At 39.5% G+C, this 13,763-nt stretch overlaps 1 protein-coding gene across 1 annotated transcript in view; it reads left to right on the top strand.

The window, feature by feature from the left end:
* The window catches only part of CNGB3 (cyclic nucleotide gated channel beta 3), a 157,181-nt gene that overhangs the window by 53,263 nt on the left and 90,155 nt on the right, over window positions 1-13,763 (top strand). Inside the window, exon 4 of the mRNA XM_025394403.1 lies at window positions 12,132-12,286. Coding sequence (XP_025250188.1) covers window positions 12,132-12,286 — 155 coding nt within the window. The remainder of the gene's footprint in view (window positions 1-12,131; window positions 12,287-13,763) is intronic.

Below are 13,763 nucleotides of genomic sequence, written 5' to 3'. Positions count from 1 at the left end.
TCTCTATGCTTTCAGAGAAAGAAGCTGTGTAAATATTTTCCAGTCAAGGAAGTATAATTCTGAAAACCATTTACTACCCACTCACTCTTAAAGAAGAATCGACCCAAGAACTTTCCCAGTCAGGCACTGAACCTCCTAATTTCTAGATGGTCAAAAACTGGGAGCGCGGTGCTCCAGGGCTCTGACGGCTGACCTCAACCACACACAGGTCAACAGAGTTTAGACCTCTGTCTTACAGTCCTGAATCCCAATGTGCAGAAGCAGGACCTTACTCCACATTTCTGTTTATTGACACCCTGACTTCTTCCCCCTTCCCTACTCTGATTTCCTTCCGTCTGTGCTCATTCTGGTTTCTCTAAGGCTCACACGCAATTTTGCGTTATTGACTTGGACATTCTTGGTTTCCCTGTTTCTACAAATGTCCTCCGTTTGCATTTAGATGATTGAATTGTTTTGAATGGAATCCCTCCCTTCCAGGAGCTCTTCACACATCTCTCCTGGCATTGCGATGAAAGAAGACAATCTCTGCATCACGTACTTCTGCTTTTATCTCCAGACTCCAGCCACACATCCTGCTACCGAGGCAATGACAAATCAACCTCAGAAGCACTGATACTTGTTTCGGGGAGTTGAAGTACCTCTACAATCCCCCTGTCAAACTGGCCTCTTGCTATCCCCTGTTTCATTCCCAATTTACTCATAGCTGGAGAAGTTGCTGACCTAATTGGTCAGAAGCCAAGATATTCATCCACCACTGTTTAGTCGTGGTTGGGATTGCTTCGCCTCAAAGGCAAGAAATCAGGACTTACTTTTCTCTAGGTGTTTCCTTCTGCCATTCAGTAAGTCCATCTGGGCATGAATTACTTCTTAGAGGAAGTCCTCACTCAAGATAGGTAGGTGGGTAAGTAGGCCCACAGTCTGACCTGTGGAAATAGCATATTTCTCTTCATTATGTGGTTCCAAAATTTAGATTCAGGAAAAGGTCAGCAGATCTACTTTAGCCCGAAGACCTACACTAAATTTCTCAATAAAACTTTTACAGAGCTCTACACGCTACACCAAGAAAAATTTCAACTTCTTCATTTGCTTTCTCTTTTTAAACATTTTTACCTTTTACATGATATTCCTAGTGCAAAAGGAAGAAGCCACCACTGAATAGCTGACACAAAAATGGAATTTGCTGCTTTCTTAGCAAGGAAGAGTTGTGCTTGGGAGAAGGTGAAGTCTTCCTGAGCAAAACAAAGAGATAATCTTATCTAGGGTTTGGCAACATGGAGTTCAAAGAAAATTTATTTTCCCTGGGAAATTTTGAGATACTGCTCCATTAGCTTCTAGTGTTCAGTGTTGTCAATGAGAAATCTGAAGCCAATTTAATGTTTTTATAAGGTTGTTGTTTTTTTCCATCTCTGGAAGCTTTTAGAATTTTTCTTTTTAATTTTAGTGTTCTGAGATTTCTGACAGTGTGCCAAGTTTGAGTTTTCTCTTATTCATCTCACTCACCGCTCATGACGTCTTTGCATCTGAAGATCTGTACATTTCTTCAACTCTGCATAATGTTTCTCTAGTTTCTTTGATTTATCTTCTTTTTCCTCTATTCTCTCCTTTGGGAATTTATACAGGTGTTGTAACTTCTAGATCTATTCTCCATATGCCTTTCTTACCTGATGTAACTTCAGTCCTGTCTTTGCATACTTTTACACCCGTTGTCCTGTTCTACACTGAGAAAATTCTTCAACTCACTTATTCTCTCTTCTGTTGTGTTCATTCTGTAGTTTAGCTAATCTCGTATCTTTTTGTTGTTGTTGTTGTTGTTTTTTGTTTGTTTTTTGGATAATCAATTTTTTATCTTCAAGTCTCTCATCTATTCCCTTTTGCAATAAACTATCCCAATCAACATATAATAGATATCTTTTCTTACCTTTATGAAGATATCAAGCTTTTAAAACATGTCATCAGCTTTGTTATTCTGTTTCTTTAGATACTGGGGTTTCTTTATTTGTTTTCTTCAGTGCTTCTCATAGTAGTGATTTCATGCAATCACTTGGTAATTTGGGGTTTGTGTGATCATCTTTGTACTAGAAATTGTCCCTATAACTTGTGTAGATTTGTAGTGGACACAGAGCAAACAGTGGGAGCAGTTTACCTTGGGGGTAGAAGCATTTATCAGTGTTTTTAAGAATTATTAGCACATGGCAATAATAAAAATCAAACCAACTTTTAGGTGTTTTAGGAGTTCTTTTAAACTTCCTACAGACAATGTCCCCCATTTATTGACTACACCTGGGGAAGATGAGTCCCACAACCTCCTCTCACTCCACCTCCCCTCGTCACCCCACAACTTGGTATGCCATTGCTGTAGATGATGTTCAGTTGACCGTATTCTTTCTACACTGTGAGGGAAAACCACTGTCAAGAGTAGTATAAGACCAACTCACTGTCTGGGCATAGAGTTCCCCATTCCTTTTGATTGTTGCCATCCTCCTAAGATACAGCTCTGCTTCTCTAGTTCAAATTCTCTCTCACCGCCTAGAGGAAAATGCTTCTGCGCTTATCAACTGAATGCAGGTTTGGTCAAAAGGAGAACAACCTACTTCATTACTCTGAATGCAATCGGTGTGGAATCACCTCAGTGGTTGACTATGGCCCCTTCTGGCCTCTTGTATTCACTTCCTCCAAGGGTAAAACTCTCCCAGAACCCTCTCACTTTGCAATGAACATCTACCGTGACTGTTTTGAATGATGGTTTTCTTCATTAACATCAATGCTGTTCTGAGCACTTTACAACTGTGAGCATTAAATGAGCTAACATATGAACCCATATGCTTTCTATCTTTCAGAAATGTCTCAAATTTTCTGGCTTACTGGTGGCAATGTCTTGCTTTCTAGTACCGTAGAGTTTTCACATTTTTTTCAGTCATCTTGGGATTTATGGCATTTGGCCTAATATCTTGATCTAATTTTTCACCTGCTTCTTAAAATAGATTTACCCCTTTTATCTTGATATGTATGTATTCCAGGTTAGTCCACTTGAGCTTCCATAATAAAATACCACAGACTGAAATATCACAGGCTTAACAAACAGAAATGTATTTTCTCACAGTTTTGGAGACTAGAAGTCCAAGATCAAGGTGCTGTCAGGTTCAGTTCTGGTGAAGCCGCCTCTCTTCCTTGTAGATGGTTAGTATATGGCTGCCGTCTTGCTATATTTTCACATGGACTTTCCACTGTGCGTGAGATGAAATAAAGTGCTCTTTGGTGTCTCTTCCTTTTCTTATAAGGACACCAATCCTGGCCCAGCGCAATGGCTCATGCCTGTAATCGCAGCAATTTGGGAGGCGAAGGTGGGTGGATCACCTGAGGTCAGGTGTTCAAGACCAGACTGACCAACATGGCAAAACCCCATCTGTACCAAAAATAAAAATTAGCCAGGCGTGGTGGCAGGCACCTCTAATCCCAGCTACTTGAGAGGCTGAGACAGGAGAATTGCTTGAACCCAGCAGGTGAAGGTTGCAGTGAGCCTAGATTGTGCCACTGCACTCCAGCCTGGGCAACAGAGCAAGACTCCGCCTAAAAAAAAAAAAAAAAGAAAAAGAAAAAGAAAGAAAAGAAAAGAAAAGAAAAGATGACACCAATCCTATCAATCCTATCAGATTAGGGCCTTATCCTTATGACTTCATGTAACCTTAATTCCTCCCCACAGGTTGCATCTCCAAATTCAGTCACATTAGGGGTTAGGACTACAACATATGAATTTTGGGGGAACAAAATTTAGCCCAGAACAAAATTTAGAATGAACAAAATTTCATTCTAATGAAATAGGTTTTAAATAAAGAAAACATCAATAAACAAACTAATAAGGAAGAGTATAAACTAATAAATAAATAAACTAATAAATGTAAAAGTGTGTGTAAAATGAAAGAGAGGAATGTTAACTAAAAATCTTCAAAGTGAATACAGAATATAATGACCTTTCTCGGTGCAAATTAAGTGCACAATAAATATTAGTTGAATAAATGAATGAGATGTTCAAAATGCACCTCGTAAGACACCAAGACACCAATTTTCAGGGACATTGTGTCAAACATTCTTTGACTCTTTCAGGCTGCTACTCAACAAGAAAAAATGGTAAAAACACAGTCACCCTACTTGTTACTTTCCCACTCTCAAAAAAATACCTGAAGCCATTGGAGAATTTTAAATGCTTACTGAAATTAAATATATTAGTATTATGACTATGTTTATGCTGATATGTTTATTCATTCTTTTTCCAATTGCATTTAGATTTTGGAAGGATTGCCATTGGTTGTGTGTGTTGATTTTTGTGTATATAGGCAGGTATGTGTACATATGGGTGTATAAGATAAATTCACAATCTATGAATTTTTGTTGTTGTTGTTACTTTAGCCTTAAAATAGTTGCCTCACTTCAAACAGGGTTAGGTACCATTACATTTTTGGGCCAAAAGAATATGATTCACTAGTAACAAAAATAAACAACAGAGACACACCTCCAGCACTTCCAGATTAACAAAATAAATGCTCTAGAGAGTAGACTGCTAACAGGGGGTGTGGAAACAAGTGTTGGAACCATAAATGCATTGCAGCATATTCTACACAGATCATGAATAAGTCAGGTTAGGAAATTGTGCATCACAACATCCATATGTACATTACCATATGTACAAACTGATGTGTACAAACAATACCACAATGCACAAGTGAAATGTGGTAAACAACTCAAAATCTTCACAGCATTTAGAGGTGAATGTGAAAAGGGAGTGAAGTAAGACTCGGTTGAGTTATATCCATACTTTCCCAAATTTGCCTAAAATGTATAGGCTTTATGGTAGACTGCCACATACTTTAGCAAAAATCATAATTTTTTACTACTTTCACTCAGAAATGTATTCCCACCAAAAATACTCATGTATTTAAAGTGGGTTTTTCTTCAGATATAACTTCTGAGGGCAGCTGTCTGAATTTATCATTAATTATTGCCTAAATATGGCAAAAGAAAAAGGACCTGCTTCTTTCTCCCCTAAAAACTTCCCAAATTAGAATGCAATACTCTTTGCCTAATTCGTGCCTGTTATTCAACAAGATAGAAACAGTAGGTTTTAAAAAATTAAACCAACTGGGATTTTTGAGAAATGAGTTAAGTCACTGAAAAATGAATTAATTCTTAATTAAGAATTGAAAGGAATCTAGCAAAGTTTGCAAAAGAAAATAATGAATAGAAATTCAAAATACTATTTAGAGAACAAACCCAAGATTCTACATACCTGTTTTTACAAAATACTTGTTAAGACAAATGGGGATAAAATGACAAAATGTGACGGCATTACACATCTCCCTAACCAATGTTCTTAAAGATGACCAGTGAACTCCTACTTGCCCCCTCCTCTAGCCCCCATCCTACTCACTTTGTGTGCAGCATAAGATGCCACTGACCTCCTTTTTCAAACTCTTACCTTCTCTGATTTGTTTGTGACATTTGTCTCTTTTAGATCTATCTCTCCAATTGCTACTTCTCAGTTCCTTTTCTTATGCTATGCTGTAAATGTCAGTAAATTCCAAGGTTGCAACTTCCCAATTTTTTCTTGTTCTATGCAGGCTTTTACTGGTAATCTCATCCACTATATCATTCCCACCATATCCTCTAGACAGGTGATTTCAGCCTAGTTCAATATCTACCACTCAGTCCTCCCTTCCAATTTCCAGACCCAAATTCTCAACTGCTTGCTGTACCAAATGTATTGAAAGAGACCTTGATTCTTATGACTCAAGTTTAACGTCTGCTAAACTGAATGTATTGCTATTTCTCTTACAACTTATGCTTCCATATGAGTTGTCCATGTGGTATCATAATTATCCGCTTTGCTAACTCTGTTAGTTTCCTAGGACTGCCATAACAAATTACCACAAACTGGGTGGCTTAAAACAACAGATACTTATTTTCTCGCGGTTCTGGAGGCCAGAAGCCTGAATTCAAGGTTGGTCCTTCTGAAAGAGCTGAGGGAGAATTCGTTCCATGCTCTCTCTCCTAACTTTCGGTGATCACCAGCAATCCTTTGTGTTTTCTGACTTAGGGATATAGTGCTCCAATTTCTGCCACTGTTGTCACATGGCATTCTCCTTGTGTCTGTTTTCTGTCTTCAACTAGGCTTTTTAAAAAAATTCATACTGTTCTGATTTATTCATCATCCGTGTACCTAAGAGACTTGGCAAACATAAATTAACTATATGTAAATTACTATATTCATGAGCAGATGCAAAAATAGGAAAGGCACCATTAGTGTAAGGGTACTGGATTGCAGTTGATAGGCCACTCCAGAACTTAGGCTTCTTATAAAGACCTCAGTCACTGGATTGAGGGCCCACCCTACTCCAGTATTGTTTCATCTTAACTTAAATAGTTATATCTATAAAGACTCGATTTTAAAATAAGGTCACATTCTGAGGTTCCAGGTGAACATGAATGTTGGCAGAATATTATTCAATGTAGTACAATGACCAAACATGGAATTCCCTACTCTGACATTAACCCACATATTTTAAGTTGACTCTCTCCATTCTTCAAGTCACACTTCCTTCTTACTGCACCTAATTATCTTCTTTCTTTTTTCAATTATTTTTCCAAAGCATAGCTAATCATGTCCCTCTTCTGCTTAGAATTCTGCCTTGGTTCCCCATCAGTCTCAACTGATCATGCAAGCCAAATTTTAGGTCACTTGGGATCGTATGTTAAAATGTTTGAAACTTTATTGTATTCTATTAGGCAGTAATGAACACCATTTTTCTAAAGCTGTCTCCTTTGCTTTGAATACTTTCCCTGTATGTTATCAAAGTGCTGTCCATCCTTCATGATTCAACTAGGATACCACCTCTGCTGTGAACTCACCGCTGATCACCACCCACTCATGTTACCATGCATCAAAATTAGTCATCTCTCCATGTTATACTAAAGCAGCAATCTTAAACTAGAGAATATGTTATCCCTGCATGCATGTGAAAACTTTCTTAGAGTTCTAACACAGATAGTTTTAAAAGAACCAATTTCAAGATCCACATCTTATAAATGTTCTCTTTCTTAAAACTAATAATATTGAGTACAGCTGCAGACTACATGTTTTTCTTTCGTATCTTCCCTTTCACAATGAACTTCCCTCCAACCCCACCACTTTACCCCAAAAAATAAAAAACTTAACTCGCCTCACCCATTCCAATCTTACTAGCATTGCCCTGGAGGGTAAAAACTTCTGTAACCCTAATTGTTAATTATACAATTTTTTGGCCTGTGCCTCAGACTGAATTTAAAGAAATAAGGAAACTGCTCTTGTTCTTTTCTTTTTCATCAGCTTTTTAAAAAATGAGCTTCCCTTGTACCTATATCAAAAAAAGTCACAAATTTTATTCAAACAATAACAAATCCTTTATTCTTTCATTGAGAGAGATAAATAAATTTTTAGTCTCATTCTTCTCAATAAAAGATGGTTACTGACCATCTTTGGTGACTCACGTCTGCAATCCCAGTACTTTGGGAGGCTGAGGAACCTACTTCAAGCCAGGAGCTCCTGGCTTAAAGACCAGCCTGGGCAACAAATCAAGACCCCATCTCTACAAAAAATAAATAAATTAGTAAGGCATGATGGCACACATCTGTTGCCAGCTACTCAGGAGGCTGAGGTGGGAAGACTGCTTGAGCTCAGGAGTTTATGGCCTCAGTGAGCTATGATGGTGACAGAGTGAGACACCATCCATAGAATAGAATAGAATAGAATAGAATAGAATAGAATAGAATAGAATAACAACTATCCAATATGAGTTTCCTTCTATGTTTATCAACATTTGTAGAATCGGTCGGGAACAGTGGCTCACACCAGTAATCCCAGTACTTTGGGAGGCTGAGGCAGGCAGATTGCTTGAGCCCAGGAGTTTGAGACCAGCTTGAGCAACCTGGTGAAACCTCATTTCTACAAAAAATACACACACTCACACACAAAAGAAATGCCAGCACTCTGGGAGGCCAAGGTAGGTTAATCACGTGAGGTCAGGAGTTCTAGACTAGCCTAACCAATATGATGAAATCCTGTCTCTACTTCAAAAAATACAAAAATTAGCCAGGTGTGGTGGTGTGCACTTGTAACCCCAGCTACTCGGGAGGCTGAGGCAGCAGAATTGCTTGAACCTGGAAGGCAGAGGTTTCAGTGAGCCGAGATCGTGCCACTGCTTTCCAGCCTGGGTGACAGAGGAAGACCCTGTCTCAAAAAAAAAAATAAATAAATAACCAGGTGTGGTGTTGCACACCTGTAGTCCCAGCAACCCAGGAGGCTGAGGTGGGAGGATGGCTTGAGCCCAGGGAAGTCAAGGCTGCAGCGATCTATGATTGTACCACTGCACTCAGGCTTGGGCGGCAGAGCAAGATCCTATCTCACACACACACACACACACACACACACACACACACACACAGAGTTAAATTGTAGGATATTTTTACTGTTTACCAAAACTTTCATCATGGAATTACGAGAAACAATGCTTTACAAAACATAAAAATTAGTAATATAAATAAGAAATAGCAAACAGAGCTCACACGAAGCATAGTTATATAAGGCAAATTCACTGGTTTTTTCTTTTATCTCTTTTGGATTTTATCTCATGATGTATGTTTCTTCCTTTCTATTTGCCTTTCCTGTCCCATCATAAAATTACCCAAAGAAAAATACATTCATAGCTTCTATATGTATATATGCAGAGGAGAAGGGCAAGGATCCTAGAAAAGAAGCTGGAGAAAGACAAGAAGATGAAATAAAATGACATCATAATGCTCCAGCTAACATAAAGACAAAAACGCATAGTAGTTAAAATATAGATAGGTATTTGATATGCTTGTATTCTTTTCATATGAATTTCAGCATTTTAACCATAAGGTGGGTTTGCACACTACAAAGTAATATAACTAAATGGCAATTATATGGTCAATTAGGGCTTATAGATAATTCAAGGAAAGAAAAAATATTCTCCTCAGATCTTGGGACATTAGAGAGTTTGGCAGTTTGAATACCTGACTTTATAGTTAATGATTCACCAATCTTCAACTTAGCTTTTTACGTATATTTTAAAGCACTCAGGCACATCAACTAAGGTCGAACAAATAGTTAGAAGTAGTGGGTGTATTTACTCAATAAGCATTTATTTAAAACCTACTTTGTGCTGGTCTTATGGAGAATGAAGAAAAGACATAGTTCCTTGCTTTGAAAATCTTACAGTCTATGATGATGTTATACACAAAAATCATTTCAAATATTCCATATTCACTGATGAATACCAAGTTCTTATTGCCAGAACTGTATTTCTGAATGTCTCCTGGATATTACAAACAAGGTTTTATCACACAAGGTCCTACAAACACCTCGAACTGAAGATACACAAAAAGTAACTAATTTTTTCATGCCGCTACTACATACAAACATCTGCTTCCTGAATTCCTATTTATATTGATGTCATCCTCATGAGTCTAGTCTCTTGTAATAGAAACTCGAGTCGTTCTTGATTTCTTTGAATTATCCGAAAGCTCCATGTGTGGCTCATTAACCTATCGTCTCACTATTGCTAATTTTTCAAAGTTCAATGCTGTCTGCTCAGGCCTTTTGTCTGCTTAATACTCTGCATTGGGTCTCTTTGCCCACTGCTTAATGTCTAAACTCCTCACTAGATCACACGGGACCATCATAACCTGGCTTCACTCACCTTTCCTTTCCAGACCCAACCACCATCACTCCTGCCACCCTCTGCCACCTGGCCCCCTACGCACACACTTATACTCTGTTCCAATCACACCAAAATTTGCTGAACATGCCATGTTCTTTCATGCCTTTGAACATATCACTCTCCATGCCTAAAAGAGCAGTCTATCATTTATCTGTCAAAGATATGCTAGTCCCTTAAGACAGTGCACTTCCTCTACAAAGCCCCTCCTTGACACCCCAGGCTAAGTTCAGTGTGGAGCAAAGTACTTTGCACATGTTTTTATTATTTATCATTAGCTATGGATTGACATCCTTGTTTCCCCCATTAAACTATGAACAACTATCGGACCTGCGGCTGTCTAACTTGAATTTCTATTTGCAGTACATAAAGTAGAAACTCAATAACTGCTTGATGGATGAATAAACTTCTAAGCACACCAAGATTTTAAGAAGGAATCCGTGAAATTATATCTATGACAACAAGTCTTAACCAGAAAAAAAGTTATTCTGGCTTTACAGACCTAGTGTCCACCTATTTCTGAACCGTTTAAGATAAATCTGAACTATTTTCATTGCCTCTTGGTCTCCACCATCCTTACGTAAGCTTATATATGTCTTAATGTGATATACTTGGAGATCTTGATTCTGAGACAGGATCATTTACCTTTGAAAGAAGTATAAATCGTACTATGATAATAAGGGAAGAGAGAAAAACACTGATAGTCTGGGAATCTATAAACAGTTATAGATGTGATATATTTGTGGGCCACATAAAGAAGGGGTTCATGGAGAGGGGAAAATCTCATACTGAGATTTTTTTTAAGTGGAATCTACAAGTTACCCAGATCCACTGTGAACCCTATGGGCTGCCACTTGGAGGTGAGATAGGAGGGGCAGATATGAGGAGATGAGAATGGATGGAGCCTACATGGGCTAATGTAGACCCAATGTCAGACATTGGAAGGAAGACAGACAGTGAGAGCTCTGAGGAAAATCTGTGAGGAAACTCAGGTCTTGATGAAGTATCCTAATGTCTACTCTACACTCCATGCTGGGCTGTTTGTATATTTTCTCAGAATGGAAGTTCATTGGTTGGGGACGGTGGCTCACGCCTGTAATCCCAGCACTGTGGGAGGCCAGGGCGGGCAGATCACCTGAGGTCAGGAGTTCGAGACCAGCCTGGCCAACATGGTAAGACCCAGTCTCTACTAAAAATACAAAAATTAGCTGGGTGTGGTGGCACACACCTGCAGTCCTAGCTACTCGGGAGGCTGAGGCATGAGAATTGCTTGAACCTGGGAGGCAGTGATTGCAGTGAGCCAAGATCATACCACTGCACTCTAGCCTGGGTGACAGTGTGAGACTCAGTCAAAAACAAAAACAAAAAAACAAAAGGAAGTTCATTGAAGCACAGCAGCTACATTATGTTTCTATTGCCACAAAACAAATTACCACATACTTAAGTGATTTAAAACAACACCCAAAAATAAAAGTTGAAGATAAAACAAATAAATAAAATTAAATTAAAACCCACATTAGCAAATGGGTCTGAATCAGAAGTCTGGGTGGGCTCAGCTGGGTTCTTGGCTTCAGGTCTCACAAGGCTGAAATCAAGGTATTGGCCAGGCCAGACCAGGCTCTCATTGGGAGGTTTTGGTGAAGAATCTACTTCCAAGCTCACTCAGGTTATTGGAAAAATCAGTTCCCTGCAGTTGTACCTCTGAAGTCCCTGTTTTCTTATGAACAGTTAGCCAGGAATCACTCTCAACCTCCTAGAGGCCTCATGAAATTCTAACCAGGTGACCCTCTTCTTCACGATCAGCCATGGAGGATTTCTCTCAAGTAAAATCTCCCTTATGCTTCAAATCTCTGCCTTCTTGCTGTGTGAGCAGTGGGAGGAAGTCTACTTTAAAAGGCCTGGTATGATTAGATCAGGCCTACCTACATAATCTCCTTATCAACTGTGCCATATAACATGGACTATTGATGGGGATAAAACCACCGTATTTATTGTCCCTGGGATTATGCAGGCACATATACCAAGGGGCAGGGAATCTTAGGGTCATCTTAGGCGCCTGCCTGCCCCACCATCTGTAGCTTTACTTGTCCTAGTGATACAATGTAATGACAGAATCACCGTCATCAAGATCCAATATAGTCAAGAGTTACCACTTGCTATTTAAGGATTCTAATATTTTTAATAACAAATCTGTATTCCACCAGCACTATTTCCATTAAACCTAATGTTTGAATTGTACTATTCAATTGCAAAAGAAGGGGAAGTTAATAATCTTGAATATATAAGGAAGGTGAAAAGTTTAATCCTTCCCTTGTACCTATCTCTTCGTGGGCCCATCTCTATTGCCATTTTTTTCTCATTTAGCCCACAAAACAAATCGCCTGCAGCTCCTGTTATAAATGAGTATGCTGATGCCCAGCTACACAACCTGGTGAAAAGAATGCGTCAAAGAACAGCCCTCTACAAGAAAAAGTTGGTAGAGGGAGATCTCTCCTCACCCGAAGCCAGCCCACAAACTGGTAAGCATTGCTCCCTCCAAGTACTGGGAAGAAGGAAGTAATGAGGGTACCTGTGTTTTGCAGATGTTTCAGTTTGGATCTCCCAAAAGCAGATCCTGAGAAAATTATTTACACATAGTTTATTTTGAGAGTGATCCAGGAAGGTACAAGTGGTGAGACAGAGAAGAAAGTTAAGATGTACAGATGGGTTAGTAAGAGGATCACTGACCAGATGGAGTGGCTCACACCTATAATCCAAGCACTTTGGGAGACCAACACAGGAGGACTGCTTGAGCCTAGGGGTTTGAAACCAGCCTGGGCAACATAGTGAGGGCCTACTGTGCCATTGGGGCTTTATCCAGCTGAAAAGCTGTATGGATCATACTTGAGAATTATCTGAATGGAAGAGGAGGAAACTGATTGGTGCTGGAGTTTCATACTGTTACCTCCCCAGCACTTTAAGTAAACCTGCTTGAGGAAGTCCTCCGACAGACACAGGGAACCCTCCTACAGGTGATCTCCAGGCTCAGGGTATATGTGTAGGACACAAACAGTATCTTCTATAGCAAATTTTATTGTAAATATTAAAAATACCCATATTATGCAAAGTACATATTATAAAAATACAGGAATATTACCTGGGTATCCAACAGAGCAAAGGACATCAACAAACCAATCACGTAAAGGGAGGGACTATTATCAACCACCCTAATAATTACAAAAATGTGCTTATGAAAATTAATCAGGCAGGCACAGTGGCTCATGCCTGTAATCCTGGCACTTTGGGATGCCGAAGTGGGTGGATTACTAGGTCAGGAGATCAAGACCATCCTGGCCAACATGGTGAAACCCCATCTCTACTAAAATACAAAAATTTAGGTGGGCATGGTGGCACGTGCCTGTAGTCCCACGTACTCGGGAGGCTGAGGCAGAGGTTGCAGTGAGCCAAGGTCGCGCCACTGCACTCCAGCCTGGCAACAGAGCAAGACTCCAAAAAAAAAAAAAAAAAAAGTAGAGCACAAAAATAATATATACTATGATTACCTCTATATAAAATATTTACATATATATACAGAAAAAGAATAGAACAAAGCTTGGTTGTTTAACATATAAAAGCAAATCAAGTTGATAATTACATGGGATGGAGTTGAGCTTCCTCATAGTTCTGTATAAGAGAATGTGGGTGTTCTGGCCGGGCGCGGTGGCTCAAGCCTGTAATCCCAGCACTTTGGGAGGCCGAGACGGGCGGATCACGAGTTCAGGAGATCGAGACCATCCTGACTAACACGGTGAAACCCCGTCTCTACTAAAATACAAAAAAAAAATTAGCCGGGCGAGGTGGCGGGCGCCTGTAGTCCCAGCTACTCGGGAGGCTGAGGCAGGAGAATGGCATGAACCCGGGAGGCGGGGCTTGCAGTGAGCTGAGATCCGGCCACTGCACTCCAGCCTGGGCAACAGAGCCAGACTCCGTCTCAAAAAAAAAAAAAAAAAAAAAAAT

Source organism: Theropithecus gelada, chromosome 8, assembly GCF_003255815.1.
Source record: "Theropithecus gelada isolate Dixy chromosome 8, Tgel_1.0, whole genome shotgun sequence".
NCBI lineage: Eukaryota > Metazoa > Chordata > Mammalia > Primates > Cercopithecidae > Theropithecus > Theropithecus gelada.
The sequence above is the reverse complement of the archived record's forward strand: the minus strand, read 5'-3'. Positions and strand labels throughout refer to the sequence as shown.